General features: G+C 43.5%; 1 protein-coding gene across 1 annotated transcript in view; it reads left to right on the top strand.

The window, feature by feature from the left end:
* LOC126455674 (solute carrier organic anion transporter family member 74D-like) overlaps positions 1–20759 on the top strand; it is a 238356-nt gene that overhangs the window by 41924 nt on the left and 175673 nt on the right. The window contains exon 3 of the mRNA XM_050091445.1: positions 13617–13818. Within this exon, the coding sequence (XP_049947402.1) occupies positions 13617–13818 (202 nt within the window). The remainder of the gene's footprint in view (positions 1–13616; positions 13819–20759) is intronic.

The following is a 20759-nucleotide window of genomic DNA, read 5'->3' as shown; positions in this document are numbered from 1 at the left end:
GGTGCAGACCCCACGAAACCATGGACCCATGTTGTCAACAAGACACTGTGCAAGTTGGTGGGGGCTATGTAACGGTGTTGCTATGTTTACATAGAATAGATTGAATCCTCTGGTCCAAATGAATCGATCATTTACTGGAAATTGTTATTTTCGGCTACTTGGAAACCATTTGTTCCCAAACAACGATGGAATTTTTGTGGATGACAATGCACCATGCCACAATTGTTCGTGATTGGTTTGAAGAACATTCTGGACAATTCGGGCAAATGATTTGGCAACACAAATCGCCCGACATGGATCGCATCGAGCGTTTACGGGATACAATCGAGAGGTCAGTTCGTGCATAGAATCCTGCACGGGAAATTATGGGCGCCTATAGGGGCAGCATGGCTCAGTATTTCTATAGTTGACTTATAATGATTTGTTGAGCTTCCGACAAGATATTAGGAGGTATCCCACCAACATGTTTGTCAGCTCAGTGTAAATTTGCCTAAGATCTCAGTCTTGCTATCTGTGTTTCCTAAAATTAGTTTTATGTGATCATTCCACTTCTATTCGCTCCAAACCGCTACTCCCGCGTACTTTACCGTAGTTCCTGTATCCAGTGATTTTTCTCTAACAGAGTAATTGAGGTTTAACGGATCGCTCTCCTAGTTTTACGCCGTAAGCTACGAGGGCAGTTCAATAAGTAATGCAACACATTTTTTTTCCTCGGCCAATTTTGGTTGAAAAAACCGGAAATTTCTTGTGGAATATTTTCAAACATTCCCGCTTCGTCTCGTATAGTTTCATTGACTTCCGACAGGTGGCAGCGCTGTACGGAGCTGTTAAAATGGCGTCTGTAACGGATGTGCGTTGCAAACAATGGGCAGTGATCGAGTTTCTTTTGGCGGAAAACCAGGGCATCTCAGATATTCATAGGCGCTTGCAGAATGTCTACGGTGATCTGGCAGTGGACAATAGCACGGTGAGTCGTTGGGCAAAGCGTGTGTCATCATCGCCGCAAGGTCAAGCAAGACTGTCTGATCTCCCGCGCGCGGGCCGGCCGTGCACAGCTGTGACTCCTGCAATGGCGGAGCGTGCGAACACACTCGTTCGAGATGATCGACGGATCACCATCAAACAACTCAGTGCTCAACTTGACATCTCTGTTGGTAGTGCTGTCACAATTGTTCACCAGTGGGGATATTCAAAGGTTTGTTCCCGCTCGGTCCCTCGTTGTCTAACCGAACACCATAAAGAGCAAAGGAGAACCATCTGTGCGGAATTGCTTGCTCGTCATGTGGCTGAGCGTGACAATTTCTTGTCAAAGATTGTTACAGGCGATGAAACATGGGTTCATCACTTCGAACCTGAAACAAAACGGCAATCAATGGAGTGGCGCCACACCCACTCCCCTACCAAGAAAAAGTTTAAAGCAATACCCTCAGCCGGTAAAGTCATGGTTACAGTCTTCTGGGACGCTGAAGGGGTTATTCTGTTCGATGTCCTTCCCCATGGTCAAACGATCAACTCTGAAGTGTATTGTGCTACTCTTCAGAAACTGAAGAAACGACTTCAGCGTGTTCGTGGGCACAAAAATCTGAACGAACTTCTCCTTCTTCATGATAACGCAAGACCTCACACAAGTCTTCGCACCCGAGAGGAGCTCACAAAACTTCAATGGATTGTTCTTCCTCATGCACCCTACAGCCCCGATCTCGCACCGTCGGATTTCCATATGTTTGGCCCAATGAAGGACGCAATCCGTGGGAAGCACTACGCGGATGATGAAGAAATGGCTCTGAGCACTATGGGACTCAACTGCTGAGGTCATTAGTCCCCTAGAACTTAGAACTAGTTAAACCTAACTAACCTAAGGACATCACAAACATCCATGCCCGAGGCAGGATTCGAACCTGCGACCGTAGCGGTCTTGCGGTTCCAGGCTGCAGCGCCCTTAACCGCACGGCCACTTCGGCCGGCGATGATGAAGAAGTTATTGATGCAGTATGACGTTGGCTCCGACATCGACCAGTGGAATGGTACCGTGCAGGCATACAGGCCCTCATTTCAAGGTGGCGTAAGGCCGTAGCATTGAATGGAGATTACGTTGAAAAATAGTGTTGTGTAGCTAAAAGATTGGGGAATAACCTGGTGTATTTCAATGCTGAATAAAACAACCCCTGTTTCAGAAAAAAAAAGTGTTGCATTACTTATTGAACTGCCCTCGTATATTTATTTACTGCAGTTCCCTGCACCGATCATTGATCGTTGACGTTGCAACCTTTCTGTATACAACAGCATTGTCTGCGAGCAGTCCCATAGAGCTTCCAACGATTATGCTTGGACGTTGAAATTAAGCGAGGTGTCAGTTTATGCTGCTTCATCCCCCCCCCCCCCCCCTCAAAATAACTACGAACTGTCATTTATGTCCCACAATTCCTTCTTGCTGTTGCGATTTTTTTCCGTCACTGTATATTTATTTACTGCTAGTAGCTGCACCAGCTTCATCCTGTCTTTTTCGTCCTGCTCATAGTCTTCTGACGCCACACCCTTCCCATATACAACAACGTTGTCTGCGAACAGCGTGCCAAATTATGCATCTTCAGAGATGAACATTCTGTGTCGAAGGGACGTTAAATCCTAAGCTTCCTTCCTTTTTTTAATCTTTTTCTAAAGGGAGCGGAGCTCTTCCTTGAAGACCTGACAAACTCTGCGGCCCATCGTTGCCCGTCTGCAGGCACGGTCCTCTCCCCGGCAGAGAGGTCACGCACGAGTACCGTGACTGGGCTTCCAGTGACGGCGCAGCTGGCCTAATTCAGCTGATGGCCGGCTGAATGGCCGATGCTCAGATGCGGCTGCAGAATTTGGCGCGGCCAGACAGAGTGGGCCGGTAATCGCTGGAACCTTGCTTGCCCTCTGCCCACCACTCTCTGAGACCTCAGCACCAGCACTGAACCTCGTCGGCGTGAAGCGTGAAGATGAAAGTACAGGTGCCCGCTGGCCACTTGCCCGCAGCTCCATTATTTCCATTCTACGAATAATAGGAAGACTGCATGCTGTAGTTGAAACGGAACACAGATTCCATTGAGTCATCGGATGCATCTGTGAACTATACTCTGTATCCAAGAGACTCGGGGCTTGAAATGTTTGATCTCATTGCTCACATAGTTTTTCATCCTATCGGTGCTCTCGGATCTGCGAACTACGCGAAAATTTCATATAAAGCGGCAGTTCATTCATTGCATTTGGTTAAAATATCTGTTTACTGTCGGCTAATCCTCAGTTACGCTCTGTACGGTAAGTACAAACTTATTTTGCTCTCACAACTCATTAAATGTGACATAATTAATCGCTTTCCGCCAAGCAGATAGAAAGGGTGGAAAAATGATACTGGCCTGGAAAATATTTCACGCACCTTAAGAGAGGCAACCCGTCTTCAGTCATTTGACCCAGGGAGTGGATGATGTGAGTTGCGTTGCCTATGTTAAGGCGTATAAAATATTTTCTGTACCACTCTTACTTTTGCCTATCCTATATGTTTATAGGCTTTATTTGTTCCTCGCGAATTATAGCATTTTCAAAATGGTTCATATTGCTCTGAGCACTATGGGACTCAACATCTGAGGTCATAAGTCCCCTAGAACTTAGAACTACTTAAACCTAACTAACCTAAGGACGTCACACACATCCACGCCCGAGGCAGATTAAAACCTGTGAACGTAGCGGTCACGCGGTTCCAGACTGAATCGCCTAGAAGCGCTTGGCCACTGCGGCCGTCCTACAGCGTTTTACACGCACTGTAACTGAACATTAACTGAATGCCCATTTTCTCGTTTGGGTTTGCACAATGTTTGCTACCCCCGAGAATTGTTGATTTTTTTCTCCTCGGGTTCTTTGTGCGTTGCAGCCCCTTATATAATTTACATATTGTGGAACCTTGGTTAAACACACAATTGCACTATAATGAGTAACAAATTTTTGGAGTTGGTGACTGGATTCGCCTGGCACAACAAGGAATATGAGGGTCTGACGTACGGCTGATGACGCCACCAATAGACGAGAAGCACAGTCACAGAAGTACAAAGTTACAGAAGGAGTTAACAGAAAGCCCATAGAGCTAGGCATTGCTCCAATATGTTACGAACATTTTTCGTCTCCAAATTTTCACTACCTTGATCAACAACAATTTCAACCATAGCCGGAAAGAGGGGCCTGTGTAACATACTGCCTAACAAAACAGGAGATGCAGCCAGAAGGAGAGAAAGAAACGAAATGAAACTTCACGTTTGAGAGGGTACATGATATACTCCAAAACCAGCAGTTTCACAGTCTGGCGCTACACGTCCACTGCCCATAACTAATGCAAGTGGTCATTGCTGTCTTGGACGCTGGCACTGGAACGGAGTTGACGTCCGACGTGGTCTCACATGTGATCCATCGTGCACGGATCGGGGACCTCACTGGTCGCGGAATAACTCAACATCACACAGACAGCTCATAGAGATGTGTGCTTATAAGTGGCAAGTCTGACCTTGCGGGTGATAACGGAAGCAAGAGTAAGAAAAATCAAGCCATGTTCACAGGATTTTTCGACCTAACAAAGACGTTCGACAATGTAAAATGGTGCAAGATGTTCGAAATTCTGAGGAAAATTGGGGTAAGCTATAAAGAGAGACGGGTAATATACCGGGTGATCAAAAAGTCAGTATAAATTTGAAAACTGAATAAATCACGGAATAATGTAGATAGAGAGGTACAAATTGACACACATGCTTGGAATGACGAGGGGTTTTATTAGAATCAAAAGATGCAAACGTTCAAAAAATGTCTTACAGATGGCGCTTCATTTGATCAGAATAGCAATAATTAGCATAACAAAGTAAGACGAGGCAAAGATGATGTTCTTTACAGGAAATGCTCAATATGTCCACCATCATTCCTCAACAATAGATGTAATAGAGGAATAATGTTGTGAACAGCACTGTAAAGCATGTCCGGAGTTATGATGAGACATTGGCGTCGGATGTTGTCTTTCAGCATCCCTAGAGATGTCGCTCGATCACGATACACTTGGCCAATAATCGCACGGACTGAGGTCTGGGGACCTGGGAGGCCAAGCGTGACGAAAGTGGCGGCTGAGCACACGACCATCACCAAACGACGCGCGCAAGAGATCTTTCGCATCTAGCAATATGGGGTGTTTTTTTTTTGTTCTAATAAAACCCCATGTCATTCCAAGCATGTGTGTCACTTTTTACATCTCTGTCTACATTATTCCGTGGTTTATTAAGTTTTCAAATTTATACTGACTTTTTGATCACCCGGTATAATACATACAAGCTCCAAGAGCGAATAATAAGGGCAGACGACCGAGAACGAAGTACTCGGATTAAAAAGGGTGTAAGACAGGGATGTAGTCTTTCGCCCCTACTGTTCAATCTGACCATCGAAGAAGCAATAATGGAAATAAAAAAAAAGGATTCAGGAGTTTAACTAAAACTCAAGATGAAAGGTTATCAGTGATACGATTCGTTGATGACATTGCCATCGTGAGTGAAAATTAAGAAGAATTACATGAGTTGCTGAACTGAATGAACAGTCTAATGAGTATGGATTGAGAATAAATCGAAGACAGACGAAATTAATGAGAAGTTGAGAAATGAGAACTGTGAGAAATTTAACATTAGGATTCATGGTCACGAAGTAGATAAAGTTAAGGAATTCTTCTACCTAGTCAGTAAGATAACCAGTACGGACGGAGCAAGGAGGACATCAAAAGCAGACTGGCAATGGCAAAAAAGGCATTCTTGGCCGAGGGAAGTCTACTAGTATCAAACATAGGCCTTAATTTAAGGAAAAAATTTCTGAGAATATACGTTTGGAGCACAGCATTGCTTGGTAGTGAAACATGGACTGTGGGAAAACCAGAACACAAGATAATAGAAGTATTTGAGATGTGATGCTATAGATGAGTGTTGAAAATTGGGTGAACTGATAAGGTTAGGAATGGGGAGGTTCTGCGCAGAATCGGAGAGGAAAAGAGTATGTGGATAGCACTGACAAGGAGAAGGCAGATGATGATATACGTCTATTAAGATATGAGGGAATTACTTCCGCCGGCCGGAGTGGCTGAGCGGTTCTAGGCCCTTCAGTCTGGAACCGCGCAACCGCTACGGTCGCAGGTTCGAATCCTGCCTCGGGCATGGATATGTGTGATGTCCTTAGGTTAGTTAGTTTTAAGAAGTTCCAAGTTCTAGGGGACTGATGACCTTAGTTGTTAAGTCCCATAGTGCTCAGAGCCATTTGAACCATTTTTGGATGACTTCCATAGTACTAGAGGGAGCAGTAGAAGGCAAAAACTGTAGAGGAAGACATCGACCCATGAGAAGAATTCGTGGCCGGCCGCATCAAACCGGTCAGGAGACTGATGACTCAAAACAAAAAGAGACGAGCATTGTGCTGTAGAAAAATTGCACCTTGATATTGTCGCCTGGGAGGTAACACATGGAGATGCAGAGTGTCCGTGACGTACCATTGTGGTGTAAGATTCCCCTCAGTCACTACCAGCAGTCACCCGAACTCACACCCAATACCTCCCCGCACCATGACCCCACGAGTAACACCGCTGTGCCTCTCTAAAACACTGGAAGAACAGAACCCCTTCACAGGTCGCTGCAGTACTCGCCGACGATCAGTTTTTTATAAACGTGATTTGAAAAGAGAAAATGCAATCCAAATTGAAGTTCGAGAGTCGTACGACATCCAAAACTAGAACCATCTACAAGCTATGATTCATAAGAAAAATTCGTTGTCACAAAATATACCAACAGTTCTCAAAAAAGTATTGACAACTCGAAAATAATTTGCTTCTGGTCTTCTCTCTTTGCTATAGGATACCACCGCCAAAATTAAAGAATATTCTGTTTTGCAGAAAATACTAATTAACTAACTGAAGATTTACTGGTTGATTCTACCTTCGATACAAGTTGACTTTTAAAATGCTTTAACTTTTTATTGTTACAGCAACAATGAGTACCAAAGTACAAAGGACCAATAAAATACGCATAAAGATCTGTATGTTCAGTAACCTAGTGAAAGAAGAGGTAGTGTCGTATCTCAATGAGGAATCTGAAAATTTTAGCTCAAGGCAGAGGCGTTTAGAGGGAGTATGGCCAAAGTTTAAGAGAAAAGTTGACCATGCACTGAACAGATCTACCCATCAGAACAGGTAATGTAGGTAGGAACCCTCCAAGCCATACTTTTGCCATGCGAGCATATCGTGGTGCGAGTCAGTATCAATAAATCCCTCTGGTTACCAGCACCACTGGCGGTGGCAGAGTCAAAGTGATACGGGATACAGATATAGGGGACAACTTGAGCACACATGTGGTTTACATATTGAGTCCCGCTAAAAGGGAATTGAGTAAAAGAAATGTTTTATCTTAAAATGGTTGCTCTCTCTGTAAACCGTACTAAAGCGAGTGCCTAAAAATTCAGCTGACCAATCAGATTGAGTGTTGTTCATAAACAAAAGGAAGAAGTTGTTTTGGGCCTACACGGGGACCTTGTCTGCACGACCAACAGCTTATATTTTGTGTGAACTTCTCATCGGCCTTTTTACTTGGATTTCTTGTTATTCCTAATAGCATGCGATCTGTTTTTCTTGCCAGTGGATGTCGAATGTTAATTTCCCGTTAATCATTTTGTAGGTTTCTAAAGCTTAAATCTGGGATATATTGTTAAACGGCACATTGTCGATCTTATTCAATATCTATTAACAAATACAATATCTCTTAACACAGGCTTGGATTTAATAGTAAGATTTCAGAAAATTTTTCTTAAAATTCTTTTTTTAAAATTTTTCCTTAAATATTATTTTACAGGTTTTGTAAACTCTACCACCATTTGTCTTGCTTCCAAAATAGAAAGCAGCTAGTAAATTTAATCTTGCTGAGGTCATTTTTTATGTGGCAAGAAACTGGTTTATTTTTTATTAAATTTGTTAGTAAAATTATGGGTCAGAACTCCATCACTCAGCACCAGGTCCCTACCTCATTTCAATACAGTCATCGTAAAGAAACTTCTAAAGAAACAAAAGCTGCCGGATAATAGGTAGAGAAGCAAAGCATAAGGTAGAGAGATGCTGAATGAAACGCATTTGGCTGTCAAGAGAGAAATGAGCGAAGCCTTCTATGACAACTCTAGCCGAATATTGCCGAAAGATCTTTCACAAAACACAAAGAAATTTTGGTTGCGTGTAAAAGCTGTTAACACCAAACTTAATGTCCAGCCAATCACGGACCAGACAGGAACTGAAACTGTATGTAACACAGCAGAAGCAGAAAGGCTTCACTCTGTTTTCAGTTGTTCCTTTACAAAGAAAATCCAGGAGTATTACCCCAATTTAATTCTCGTTCCATTGAAAATACGAGTGAATAGCTATGTGTTAGTGGCGTTAAGAAACAGCTGAAATCGTTAAAACTGAACAAAGCCCCAGGGTCTATGGACTCGCTGTCAGATCGTACACCCAATTTTTAGCTGAATTAGCCCATCTGTCAACTATAATGCATCGTAGATGGCTCGAAAATAACATCCCTCGAACACAAAACCGTGCCCAGAAGTTGGAATGAAGCATAGGTCATACCCAACTACAAGAAGGGTAGCAAAGGTGAACCACGGAACTACCATCTAATATCCTCGACATCCACCTGTTGTAGAAACGTAGAATTTAATTTGAGCTCTAAAATAATGTGGTATCTCGAACAAGATGATCTCATTCTTGCCAAAACATCAATCATGTGGAACACAAGTTGCACTTTTCTCACATGATACTGATAGGCCACTCATCAACGTAGACAGACAGAAGCAATATTTCTAGATTTCCAAAAAGCATTTGACTTGGTACCATCTCTACGCTTATTATCTTTTCCTTGGTAGTATCTCTCTTAAATTTCGTGTGTGTTTTTTCTATATTTAAGAAGTCTATCGTCACGTTTTGTAGCTAAGTATAAATTCAGGCGTCCGCAGCTCGCGGTCGTGCGGTAGCGTTCTCGCTTCCCGCACCCGGGTTCCCGGGTTCGATTCCCGGCGGGGTCAGGGATTTTCTCTGCATCGTGATGACTGGGTGTTGTGTGATGTCCTTAGGTTAGTTAGGTTTAAGTAGTTCCAAGTTCTAGGGGACTGATGACCATAGCTGTTAAGTCCCATAGTGCTCAGAGCCATTTGAACCATTTTAAATTCAGGCAGTCAGTAGCGCACTAGTTATTCACTTGTGCTTTTGAAAGTTATCATTGTAAATCGGAACCAGCTGAGGCTAACAATTCCCTTACAGCTTTGATAACAGCATCCGAGTCTCGAAAATGTTAGCCACGTAGTCCATCTTTCAGAGGCCAAAAGAGATGGAAATCTGAAGATGCTAAATCGAGACTGTAAGACAGTCCAGCCGAATTTTGCAATGAGTTTCATGGTCGAAAATTGGTGTGGGGACTGGCGTTATCATGTTGCACGTGAAAGTTGGTCTTCTTCTCTGGTCTTGCCCTGGAAATTCTAGAGCCAGAAGTGTGGGGTGGCCATATTGGGCCAAAACTTACGAATGACCACAACACATTTGTCCACATCTCCTACCTAACTTTGTGCGCCTTAGATACACTAAGAGTAGGGTTTTGATGTGTCTTAATAATATTTAGCGTTATTCACAGTACAATAACAAATAATAGAAAAGATTAGTAGAAAAGTAGTAATAATAATAAATAAAACAGACACCCCTGCATAACAGTGGACACCTATAGAAGCTCACAGGCAGGCAGGCAGATATAGCTATGTGGATGACCCTGTCAGTTCAGTTACATGATAGCCATGATCTAGAGCACAACATAACAGTGAGAAAGAGATGTAAAACATCGATAGTGTTCACAGGATCTCAGAAGTCTCCTCTCGTCTCTCTCTCTCTCTCTCTCTCTCTCTCTCTCTCTCTCTCTCTCCCTCTCTCTCTAGTGCACATTAATTCTCCTTCAAAATACATGTCTCAAAAGAAGTAAATTTCCAACAACTGATGCCACCAGACTGAACCCTCGAAAAATGAGTTAAATGTACGATAAATGGGATAAAATTTAGACAAGCGCCAAGCAACAGTATTAACAGCTGACCTAAGTCATTAGAAATCATTATGCTATCCCCGTCGTCCACAGAGCTCCTTTTTATCTTCTATCATTTTGTCTTCTATGAGCAAACTTTTCAAGATTACACCTATTGGGTGTAGGCTGCCACAGCACTCAGAATAAAATAAAATCACCATTTACACACACACACACACACACACACACGTATGCATGCATATATGGATTGCAGTAGGGGTAGAGTGTTTACATTATTTCCGTTGTAAACACACATAGCACAAAAAATGGTTCAAATGGCTCTGAGCACTATGAAACAACATCTGGGGTCATCAGTCCCCTAAAACTAAGAACTACTTAAACCTAGGTAACCTAAGGACATCACACACATCCATGCCCGAGGCAGAATTCGAACCTGCGACCGTAGCGGTTGCGCGGTTCCAGACTGAAGCGTCTAGAACCGCTCGGCCACACCAGCCGGCCACATAGGACAGTTACTGCATTACATGCGTTGTTTTCCATCAGGGATCTCTACTGCCTCCTTCCATCGACACTAAAGGCGTCATCGGTGGCGGCAGCGGTGTTGGTAGGTGTAATGCCAGCATCAGAACTAAAGTAGGATCCACTTTCAGATGCTACCCTGGATCCATCCCAGAATTACTGCACCGATGGATCAATCCCAAACATTACCCCAGACTTTGCGTAGATGGATCTGCCCAAACAATAACCACAGATGCAGAGCGTGCTACATCCAAGGTGAACAATATACCATAATGCACCACATGCTAGACCTATCACTGGCTGATTCTACTTTCGGATAACACTTTGGATCATAAGAGGGTGAATCCATGCTGAGCACAATCAAAGAAGTTTTTGTGCATATGGATCCACCCTACTGTTATCCTAGCTTTTGTACAGGTGGAGCCACCCCAAACGATATCTCTGGATGTGGCATATGCTGGATTCACGCCTTATAATACCCACAGATGTACTATGACTTGCATCCACCATTAGCAGCGTCCAGGACCTAATGCAGCCAGATACCACTATGAACCAGTGGCTGTATGTTCCAGCCACCATCATCACTACTGCCTCCAAAAACACCTTCAGGGTCAGTGGAGGGAAGGAGTTGAGACCCCTGATGGATGTCAACATATGGAATAGCATAACTCTGCTGTGGGTGTTTACAACAGAATAATGGAAACACTCTATCCCTACAGCAATCCATTTATGTATAGGTGTGTCAGTTTTAGCATTGACTGTGGCACTTATGGTGCATTGTAGAGAAAAGACGAAACTGTCGTATTCCCAATAGTTCTGCATGTGTCTGAGTGGTGTATGCCTGTCTGTGTGTGTGTGGTGTGTGTGTGTGTGTGTGTGTGTGTGTGTGTGAGTGAGAGAGAGAGAGAGGGAGAGAGAGAGAGAGAGAGAGAGAGTGAGGGTACTTCTGAGGTCCTGTGAGCCCAGCTGATATTTTGTGTCTTCCACTTGCTATGGTGCTGTACTGTAGGTCATGGCAACCTCACACTTGAATCGACTGGGTCATTCAGATAGCTATATTTGCTTGCCTGCTTGCAAGCTTCTAGAGGCGTCTACATCTGCATCTACATGGATACTCTGCAAATCACATTTAAGTGCCTGGCAGCGGGTTCATCGAACCACCTTCACAGTTCTCTGTTATTGCAGTCTCGTATAGCGTGCGGAAGGAACGAACACCTATTTCTTTCTGTACGAGCTCTGATTTCCCTTATTTTATCGTGGTGATCGTTCCTCCCTATGTAGGTCGGTATCGACAAAATATTTTCGCGTTCGGAGGAGAAAATTGGTGATTGGAATTTCGTGAAGAGTCGCTGCAACGAAAAACGCCTTTGTTTTAATTATGTCCACCAGAAATCCTGTATCATTTCAGTGACGCTCTCTCACCTATTTCGCAATAATACAAAACGTGCTGCCCTTTTTCGAACTTTTACGATGTACTCCGCCAATCCTATCTGGTAAGGACCCCACATCGCTCAGCAGTATTCTAAAAGAGGACGGACAAGCGTAGTGTAGGCAGTCTCCTTAGTAGATCTGCTACATTTTCTAAGTGTCCTGCCAACAAAACGCAATCTTTGGTTAGCCTTCCCCACAACATTTTCTATGTGTTCCTTCCAATTTAAGTTGTTCGTAATTGTAATTCCTGGGAATTAGTTGAATTTACGGCCTTTAGATTTGACTGATTTATCGTGTAACCGAAGTTTAACGAATTTCTTCGAATTTAAGTGGTTCAAATGGCTCTGAGCACTATGGGACTCAACTGCTGAGGTCATCAGTCCCCTAGAACTTAGAACTATTAAACCTAACTAACCTAAGGACATCACAAACATCCATGCCCGAGGCAGGATTCGAGCCTGCGACCGTAGCGGTCTTGCGGTTCCAGACTGCAGCGCCTTTAACCGTAAGGCCACTTCGGCCGGCACGAATTTAAGTTGTTCGTAATTGTAATACCTAGGTATTTAATTGAATTTACGGTTTTTAGATTAGACTGATTTATCGTGTGACCGAAGTTTAACGGATTTCTTTTAGCACTCATGTGGCCTGGCCTCACACTTTTCGTTATTTAGTGTCAACTGCCAATTTTCGCACTATACAGATATCTTTACTAAATCGTTTTTGAATTTTTATTTGATCTCCTGATGACTTCATTAGTCGATAAACGACAGCGTCATCTGCAACCAACCGAAGACGGCTGCTCAGATTGTCTCCCAAATCATTTATACAGACAAGGAACAGCAAAGGGTCTATGACACTACCTTGGGGAACGCCAGATATCACTTCTGTTTTGCTCGATGACTTTCCGTTAATTACTACGAACTGTGACGTTTCTAACAAGAAACTACAAATCCAGTCACATAACTGAGACGATATTCCATAAGCACGCAATTTCACTACGAGCCGCTTGTGTGGTACAGTGTCAAAAGCCTTCCGGAAATCCAGAAATACGGAATAGATCTGAAATCCCTTGTCAATAGCACTCAACGCTTCATGCGAGTAAAAAGCTAGTTGTGTTTCACAAGAACGTTGTTTTCTAAATCCATGTTGACTGTGTGTCTTACAGAATTATTGTTTAAAATTATAATCAATTAATCTGTTTCTATAAAGCGGTCTGGGTACCTTTAATGGAAATTTCCTACATTAGTATGGCATTATGCATACAGAGAATAATGCTGCATCCACCCTACCCCTATCCTTGTAGTATTCACGTAACGGAGTGTAATTTCAAGCACACTTAGAGATTATGATAGAAAGTGCTGCCATCTGGAGTCCCATAGTGCTTAGAGCCAGTTGAATCATTTGAAGCTCTGTACTTTGTGAAATGATGTAAATACCGTGCACTGTTACCAGTGTTATAACAAAATACTCCTTACCCTATTAAATTTGTCTGACGTGCCCGAGTTCACCCTGTATAATCTTATCATGAAGCATCTTACTGTCTCTTGAATAACTTTGATTAAAATGACGGGAGTGCTTTGGTTGCAGGACAAAGACTAGACGCGCAGGCAGCCAGTGCGGCAGGCACAGGGATGTGGCCGTGATGCCGGAGTTCGAGGACGTTTCCATGGTGGCGGTGGCGGGCGGCGCCACGGCGTCCCACGCGGAGCCAGCGCCAGGCTGCAGCAACGGCGTCGCCGCTCCCCCAGACCAGGAGGCGCTGCTGCCGGCGCCACAGCCTCCAGCCAAGGTGAGCGGACGCTAGTCCAGTCCAGCATCCTGAGCCTGGAAAGTGAGCTAAAGCCATTCGCAGCTTAAACATAGTAAAAGAAGCTGTTACTCTGCACACTTCTGCTGCTATCAGTTCTGCACGAAATCAGCATACACAGTCCTTGCTATCCTATGCCAAGCTCTTCTCGAATGTCTTTAGAGCAGTACAGCTTTAATTACCACCTCAAAAAATGAAGATACGTCCTCGTGCCTTCCATCTACCCTTGCTACCAGATCTAATCCCTCCTTCTTGCCCCCCTCCTCAGGGCTCCATCTCTCCCTCCCCCTTCCCTTCTTCCTCCTTTTCCCCTGACGAACACCTTCTTTTTCCTCCCCCACCCCCCCATGGGCTTACAGCTCCTTTCCTTCTCCTCTGCACTGTCCCCCTCCCACCCCCCTCCTGGTTTCCCCCTACCACCTCTCCCCCCCCCTTTTCTTCCCTCCCCCTCCTCCCTTCACCAGGTGGTAAGTCCCCCTCGGTGCAGTGATTTTAACATTTTCGTTGTGGTGTCAAGTTACTCCAGTGCCGTGTGCAGTGCTACGTTCCACCAGCACCAGCAGCGTCACCAGCGTCATTCATTTGTGTCTCCACTGTGGTGTTTCTTTGTTTTCGTGTCGACTCACAGTGTTCATCCTCCTCATGTGTGTATGGCTCTCGTCTGTGTTGTTTTTAAATCTACCGTTCCTACTCATCTATTTTTGTTATTATTAATTCATCATTTTATACTGTTGTATGTTATGTGTTATTTTCTCATTTGCCTATGTTTTCACTGTAACTCTCTTGGCTGAAGAGTGACGTATTATGCCGCTGCCAGCCCTCCCCTTTTTGGGGAGTGAAATAACAATAAAGACAAAAAACGAAGATACAAAGTTTGGACAAAAACGTGGAAACACGACCAGAAATGCATTCGTTGACTTCCATAACTCACTATGTCATTCAAAGTGCCATATAGTAGCATCTTGCAAAGTGACCTGGTCAGTTTCTCCAGTATAAGCTGCTCCCTGTAGGGAATTTTGCAACTTCATTTCATTTCTGAACGCAGGCCTGTCCCTTGCCTCATGACAGGTAGGCATTGCTGAGGGACTGCAGTGAGCGTATGTGCAGTTACCTGGGAAAAGCTGCAGAGAAATGTGTCTCAGCCAGCAAGCACCACAGTCAGCGGAATGCATTGCTTAATATGTTAGACTAAAGATCCCCAGGGAGAACCTGCAGCGAGTAGATGTGTGATGTGTTTCAGTCAGGCAAGCACCGCAGTCAGCGAAGGTGGGAGGTAGTATAGAGATGTATGTCTCGACCAGCCAAGGACCGCAGCTCACTGGAAGATTGTGCACTTTGTGTGGACTTTGTAAAGCATTAAGACATAAAAGTATTTTTATATAACATGTTGTGTTCCATCTTATCATTGCGTCAGGAATAAGGGAACGGCAGTGATTACCCTCGCACTATATGCTCACAAGGTAAATGTTAGTTGAAACTGTTGTTTAGGGGTACTGTCCTTGTTTAGTAACCACAAGGTTCTTGGTCCCAGGTTCAAACCACGCCAACGCTTACATTTTGAATAAAAGTCAAGAACAATGGTGGACGAAGACTTTGGCCATAAGAAATCAGCCTCATTCAGCCATCGACGTTGTGGAAGAGGCGGAGGAGAGGACAGAGCTTAGGGGCACTCTCTTGCCTTTGGAAGAACCATAAATGGTCAACGGCATGAGGATGCAGAAGGCAAATGTCCTGTAATTGAAAAAGTGTCGTGACGATCTCGCCAGTGGCAAAAGATTCCAAATTACTCCTCCATTAGGCTCTCTGGTAGGGGACTGCCAAAGGGAGGTGAAAATTAGAAGAAGATTCAATAACCAACGAAAGGATAGCGTTCTACGGGTTGGGGCGTGGAATGTCAGTAGTTTGAACGTTGTAGGGAAACTAGTAAATACGAAAAAGGAAATGCAGACGCTCAATCTAGATATAGTGCAGGTCAGTGAAGTAAAATGGAAACGAGACAAGGACTTGTAGTCAGACGAGTATAGGATATTATCAACAACACCAGAAAATGGTATAACAGGAAGGTAGGGCAGAGAGTGTGTTACTGCGAACAGTTCAATGATAGGGTTGTTCTCATCAGAGTCGACAGAAAACCATCACCGACAATGATAGTTCGGGTATACATGCCGACATCGCAACCCGAAGAGATAGATATAATATGAGGATATTGAATGGGTAATTCAGTATGTAAAGGGGGACGAAGATCTAATAGTCATGGGAGACTGGAATGCGTTTGTAGGGGAAGGGGCAGAAGAAAGGATTAGAGAGGAATATGGGCTTGGTAGTAGGAATGAGAGAGGAGAAAGGCTAACTGAGTTCTGCAATAAATTTCAGCTAGCAATAGCGCATACTCGTTTCAAGAATCACAAGAGCAGGAGGTATATTTGGAAAAGGCCGGGATGTACGGAAACATTTCAGTTACACTACATCATGGTCAGGCAGAGATTCCAAAACCAGTCACTTGATTGTAAGGGATATCCATTAGCTGATATAGACTCATATCACAATTCAGTAGTGATGAAGAGTAGGCTGAAGTTTCAGAGAATACTCAGGAAGAATCAATGTTCAAAGAAGGGGGATACGGAAATACTAAGGAATGGGGTGATACGCTTGAAGTTCCCTGAGGCTGTAATAGGGATACTGTGATAAGGAACACCACAGCAGGCATTTCAGATGAAGAGGAATGAATATCTATAAAAAGGGAAATCACGGGAGTTGGAAAGAAATAAGGTAACTGCAAGGAAATCATGGGTAGCAGATGAAATACTTCAGCTGATCGATGAAAGATGATGATGATAATGATGATCGGTCTGTGGAGCTGCTCAACTGCGCGGTCATCAGCGCCCGTACAAAGTGCCAATTTTTTCACTGTCCAAATTTGTATACAGCCCTATCTATTCACTGTCACGAATAATAATGATGATGATGATGATGATGATGATGATGATGAAATGATGACAATACAAACACCCAGTCCCCGTGCAGAGAAAATCTCCAACCCAGTCAGGAATCGAACTCAGGATCCCGTGATCCAGGGGCAGCAACGCTAGCCACTAGACCACCAGCTGCAGACATCGATGAGAGAAAAAAAATGGTTCAAAAGGCTCTGAGCACTATGGGACTTAACATCTTAGGTCATCAGTCCCCTAGAACTTAGAACTACTTAAACCTAACTAACCTAAGGACATCACACACATCCATGCCCGAGGCAGGATTCGAACCTGCGACCGTAACGCCCGGACAGTTCCAGACTGAACGCCTAGAAGCGCTCGGCCACTGCGGCCAGCCATCGATGAGAGAAGAAAGTGCAAAAGTGTTCTGGAAATTCATAAATACTGAAAAAAAGTCACTTAGGAGTGAAATAAACTGAAGTGTAGGGAAGCTAAGGCGAAACGGCTGCGTGAAAAATGTGAAGAAATAGATAAAAGAACGATTTCGAAAGGACTGACTCAGCATATAGATAAGTCAAAATAACCTACGGCGAAGTTAAAAGGAATGGAGGTAAAATAAAGAATGCAACGGGAATGCCACTGTTAACTGCAAAGGAGAGAATGGATAAGTGGAAAGTGTACACTGAAGGCCTCTATGAGGAGGAAGACTTGTCTGCAGACGTGACAGCAGAACAAACAGGAGTCGATATAGAAGAGTATTGCACTCAGAATTTAAAAGAGCTTTGTAAGACTTCAGTGCGAATAATGCAGAAGGGATAGACAATATTCCATTAGAATTTCTAAAATCATTGGGGAAATCAGCAAAAACAACGATATATGTTTTTGTGTAGAATCTATAAGACAGGCGATACACTATCTTACTTTCGTAAAAACATCATCCACACAATTCTGAAAATTGCAAGAGCCCACAAGTGCGAGGATTATCGCAAAAGCAGCTAACAGCTCATGCATTCAAGATGCTCTGACAAGAATAATCTACAGAAGAACGGAAAAGAAAATTGAGGATGTGTTAGATGACGATCAGTTAGAAATTATGAGAGATAAAGGCACAACAGAGGCAATTCTGACATTTAAGTTGATAATGGAAGCAAGAATAAAAAAATCAAGATACGTTAATGGAATTTGTCGAACTGGAAAAAGCGCTTGACAGTGTCAAATGGTGCAAGATGTTTGAAATTCTGAGAAAAGTAGGGGTATGCTATCGGCAGAGACGGGTAATATACAATATGTACAAGAACCGAGAGGAAAAATAAGAATGGAAGACCAAAAACGAAGTGCTCTGATTAAAAAGGGTGTAAGGCGATGTAATTCTTCTCCCCTATTGTTCAATCTATACATCGAAGAAGCAAGGACAGAAATAAAAGAAAGGTTCAAGAGTGGAATTAAAGTTCAAGTTGAAAGGACATGAATGATAAGATTCGCTGATGAAAGTACTAACCTCAGTGAAAACGAAGAAGAATTACATGACCTGCTGAATGGAATGAACGGTATAATGAGTACAGAATATGGATTGAGAGTAAATCGAAGAAAGACTAGAGGAATGAGAAGTAGTAGAAATGAGAACAGCGAGAAACTTAACAGCAGGATGGGTATCATGAAGTAGATAAAGGTAAAGAATTCTGCAATCTAGGCAGAAAATAACCCAGGACGGACGGCGCAAGGACGTAAAAAGTAGACTGTCGCTGGCAAAAAGGGCATTCCTGGCAAAGAGAAGTCTACTAGCATCAAACGTGGTCCTTCAGTTGAGGAAGAAAATTGCTGAGAATATGTGTTTGCAGTACAACATTGTACGGCAATTAAATAATGACTCTGGGAAAACTGGAACAGAAAAGAAAATCGAAGCATTTGATGTGTGGTGCTACAGAAGATTGTCGAAGAATTGGTGGATTGATAAGATAAGAAACGTGGAGGTTCTCTGAGGAAGTGGCGAGGAAAGGAATGTATGGAAAACACTGACAAGAAGAAGGGGCAGGATGGTAGGACGTCTGTTAAGATATCAGGGAATAATATCCACAGTACTAAAGGGAGCTGCGTAGAGTACAAACTGTAGAGGAAGACAGATATTGGAATACATCCAGAACATAATTGAGGGCGTAGGTTGCAAGTGCTACTCTGAGATGAAGAGGTTGGCACAGGAGAGGAATTCGTGGCGGGCCGCATCAAACTAGTTAGATGATTTAAAAAAAAATGGAAAGCCTTCTACTGCAGGACAAGTGGCTTGTAATTGAATGCGTGCACTAAGCTTCAAAGTAAATGCAGACGCTAACCAAGCCTGCAGATTCCGCTGTTGTATTTGACCACGAACGGCTAGTTTGCAACGTCCTCAACTCGCTATAAATGGTCAGTTGTGGTGAGAACGGTTTTCTGTGTAGTTGTGTTTGCATTATGACGGAGCTAAGTGAATTAGAACGTGGGAAAATTATTGATGCTTTATGGTGGGTTTTTCCGTGACTAAGACAGCCGAAGTATTTGTTGTTTCATTAGGCATTCTATCGAAGAAAGCGGAAAAACAGCATCCGCTAAGTTCCAACGCGGCCAAATGTGTTTGTCGCATGATCGTGACGGACGGTCATTGAAGAGAATTACGAAGAAAAATAGGAGAACGACAGCGGAAGGCTGGTCCTGGCACAGGTTCGAGTCCTCCCTCGGGCATGGGTGTGTGTGTTTGTCCTTAGGATAATTTAGGTTAAGTAGTGTGTAAGTATAGATTTAAGTGTCAGGAAGTCGTTTCTGAAAGTATTTGTATGGAGTGTAGCCATGTATGGAAGTGAAACATGGACGATAAATAGTTTGGACAAGAAGAGAATAGAAGCTTTCGAAATGTGGTGCTACAGAAGAATGCTGAAGATTAGATGGATAGATCACATAACTAATGAGGAGGTATTGAATAGAATTGGGGAGAAGAGGAGTTTGTGGCACAACTTGGCAAGAAGAAGGGACCGGTTGGTAGGACATGTTCTGAGACATCAAGGGATCACAAATTTAGCATTGGAGGGCAGTGTGGAGGGTAAAAATCATACAGGAAGACCAAGACATGAATACACTAAGCAGATTCAGAAGGACGTAGGTTGCAGTAAGTACTGGGAGATGTAGAAGCTTGCACAGGATAGAGTAGCATGGAGAGCTGCATCAAACCAGTCTCAGGACTGAAGACCACAACAACAACAACAACAACAACAGTGTGTACGTTTAGGGACTGATGACATTAGCAGTTAAGTCCCATAAGATTTCACACACATTTCACTCACACGACAACAGCAAAAGTCATTGCAAACTGAATATTGCACTCGCGATCCCTGTCAGCACCAGAACTACACCAAGGGACCTCCATAAGTAGGAAATTTCAAGGCTAGATGAAATCCCAAAACCAATTACAGTTACAAATGCCTGCAATAGGAAGATGTATCACCGGAGCAATAAAACTTGGATTGTGGAGCAATGGAAGAAAGTGATTTGGTCGGATGAGTCTTGTTACGCATTGTTCCAACTTCTAGCCGAGTTTACGCCACGAGGGTGAAACATAGTGGAGGTTTCGTGATGATTCAGGCATTGTGGCATTCCATACGCCTAATGGTTACCCTGCAAGGTCGTATTACTGTCATTTTTTTGGATCATCAGGTCCATCCCACGGTACAGTGTTTGTTCCCCAGTGATGATGCTGCGTTTCAAGACGAGAGAGTCCCTATTCACACAGCTCGCTTCGTTCAGGACCGATTTTGTTAGCACGAGGATGAACTGTCGCATATCTCCTCTCCACAGTCACTAGATCTCAATGTTTTTGAGGCTTTGTCGTCTACTTTGGAGAGAAGTTTGCGTGATCGTCATCTATCTCATTCATAGTTACCTGAACTTGCCACTATTTTGCAGGTGGAATGGTATACGTTTCACTTGAAAACCATTTGAGACTTCTGTTTACTCCTTATGAGACAACTG

The sequence above is a fragment of the Schistocerca serialis genome, chromosome 1 (assembly GCF_023864345.2).
Source record: "Schistocerca serialis cubense isolate TAMUIC-IGC-003099 chromosome 1, iqSchSeri2.2, whole genome shotgun sequence".
Taxonomy (NCBI): domain Eukaryota; kingdom Metazoa; phylum Arthropoda; class Insecta; order Orthoptera; family Acrididae; genus Schistocerca; species Schistocerca serialis.
This window is presented reverse-complemented; position numbering and strand designations above follow the sequence as displayed.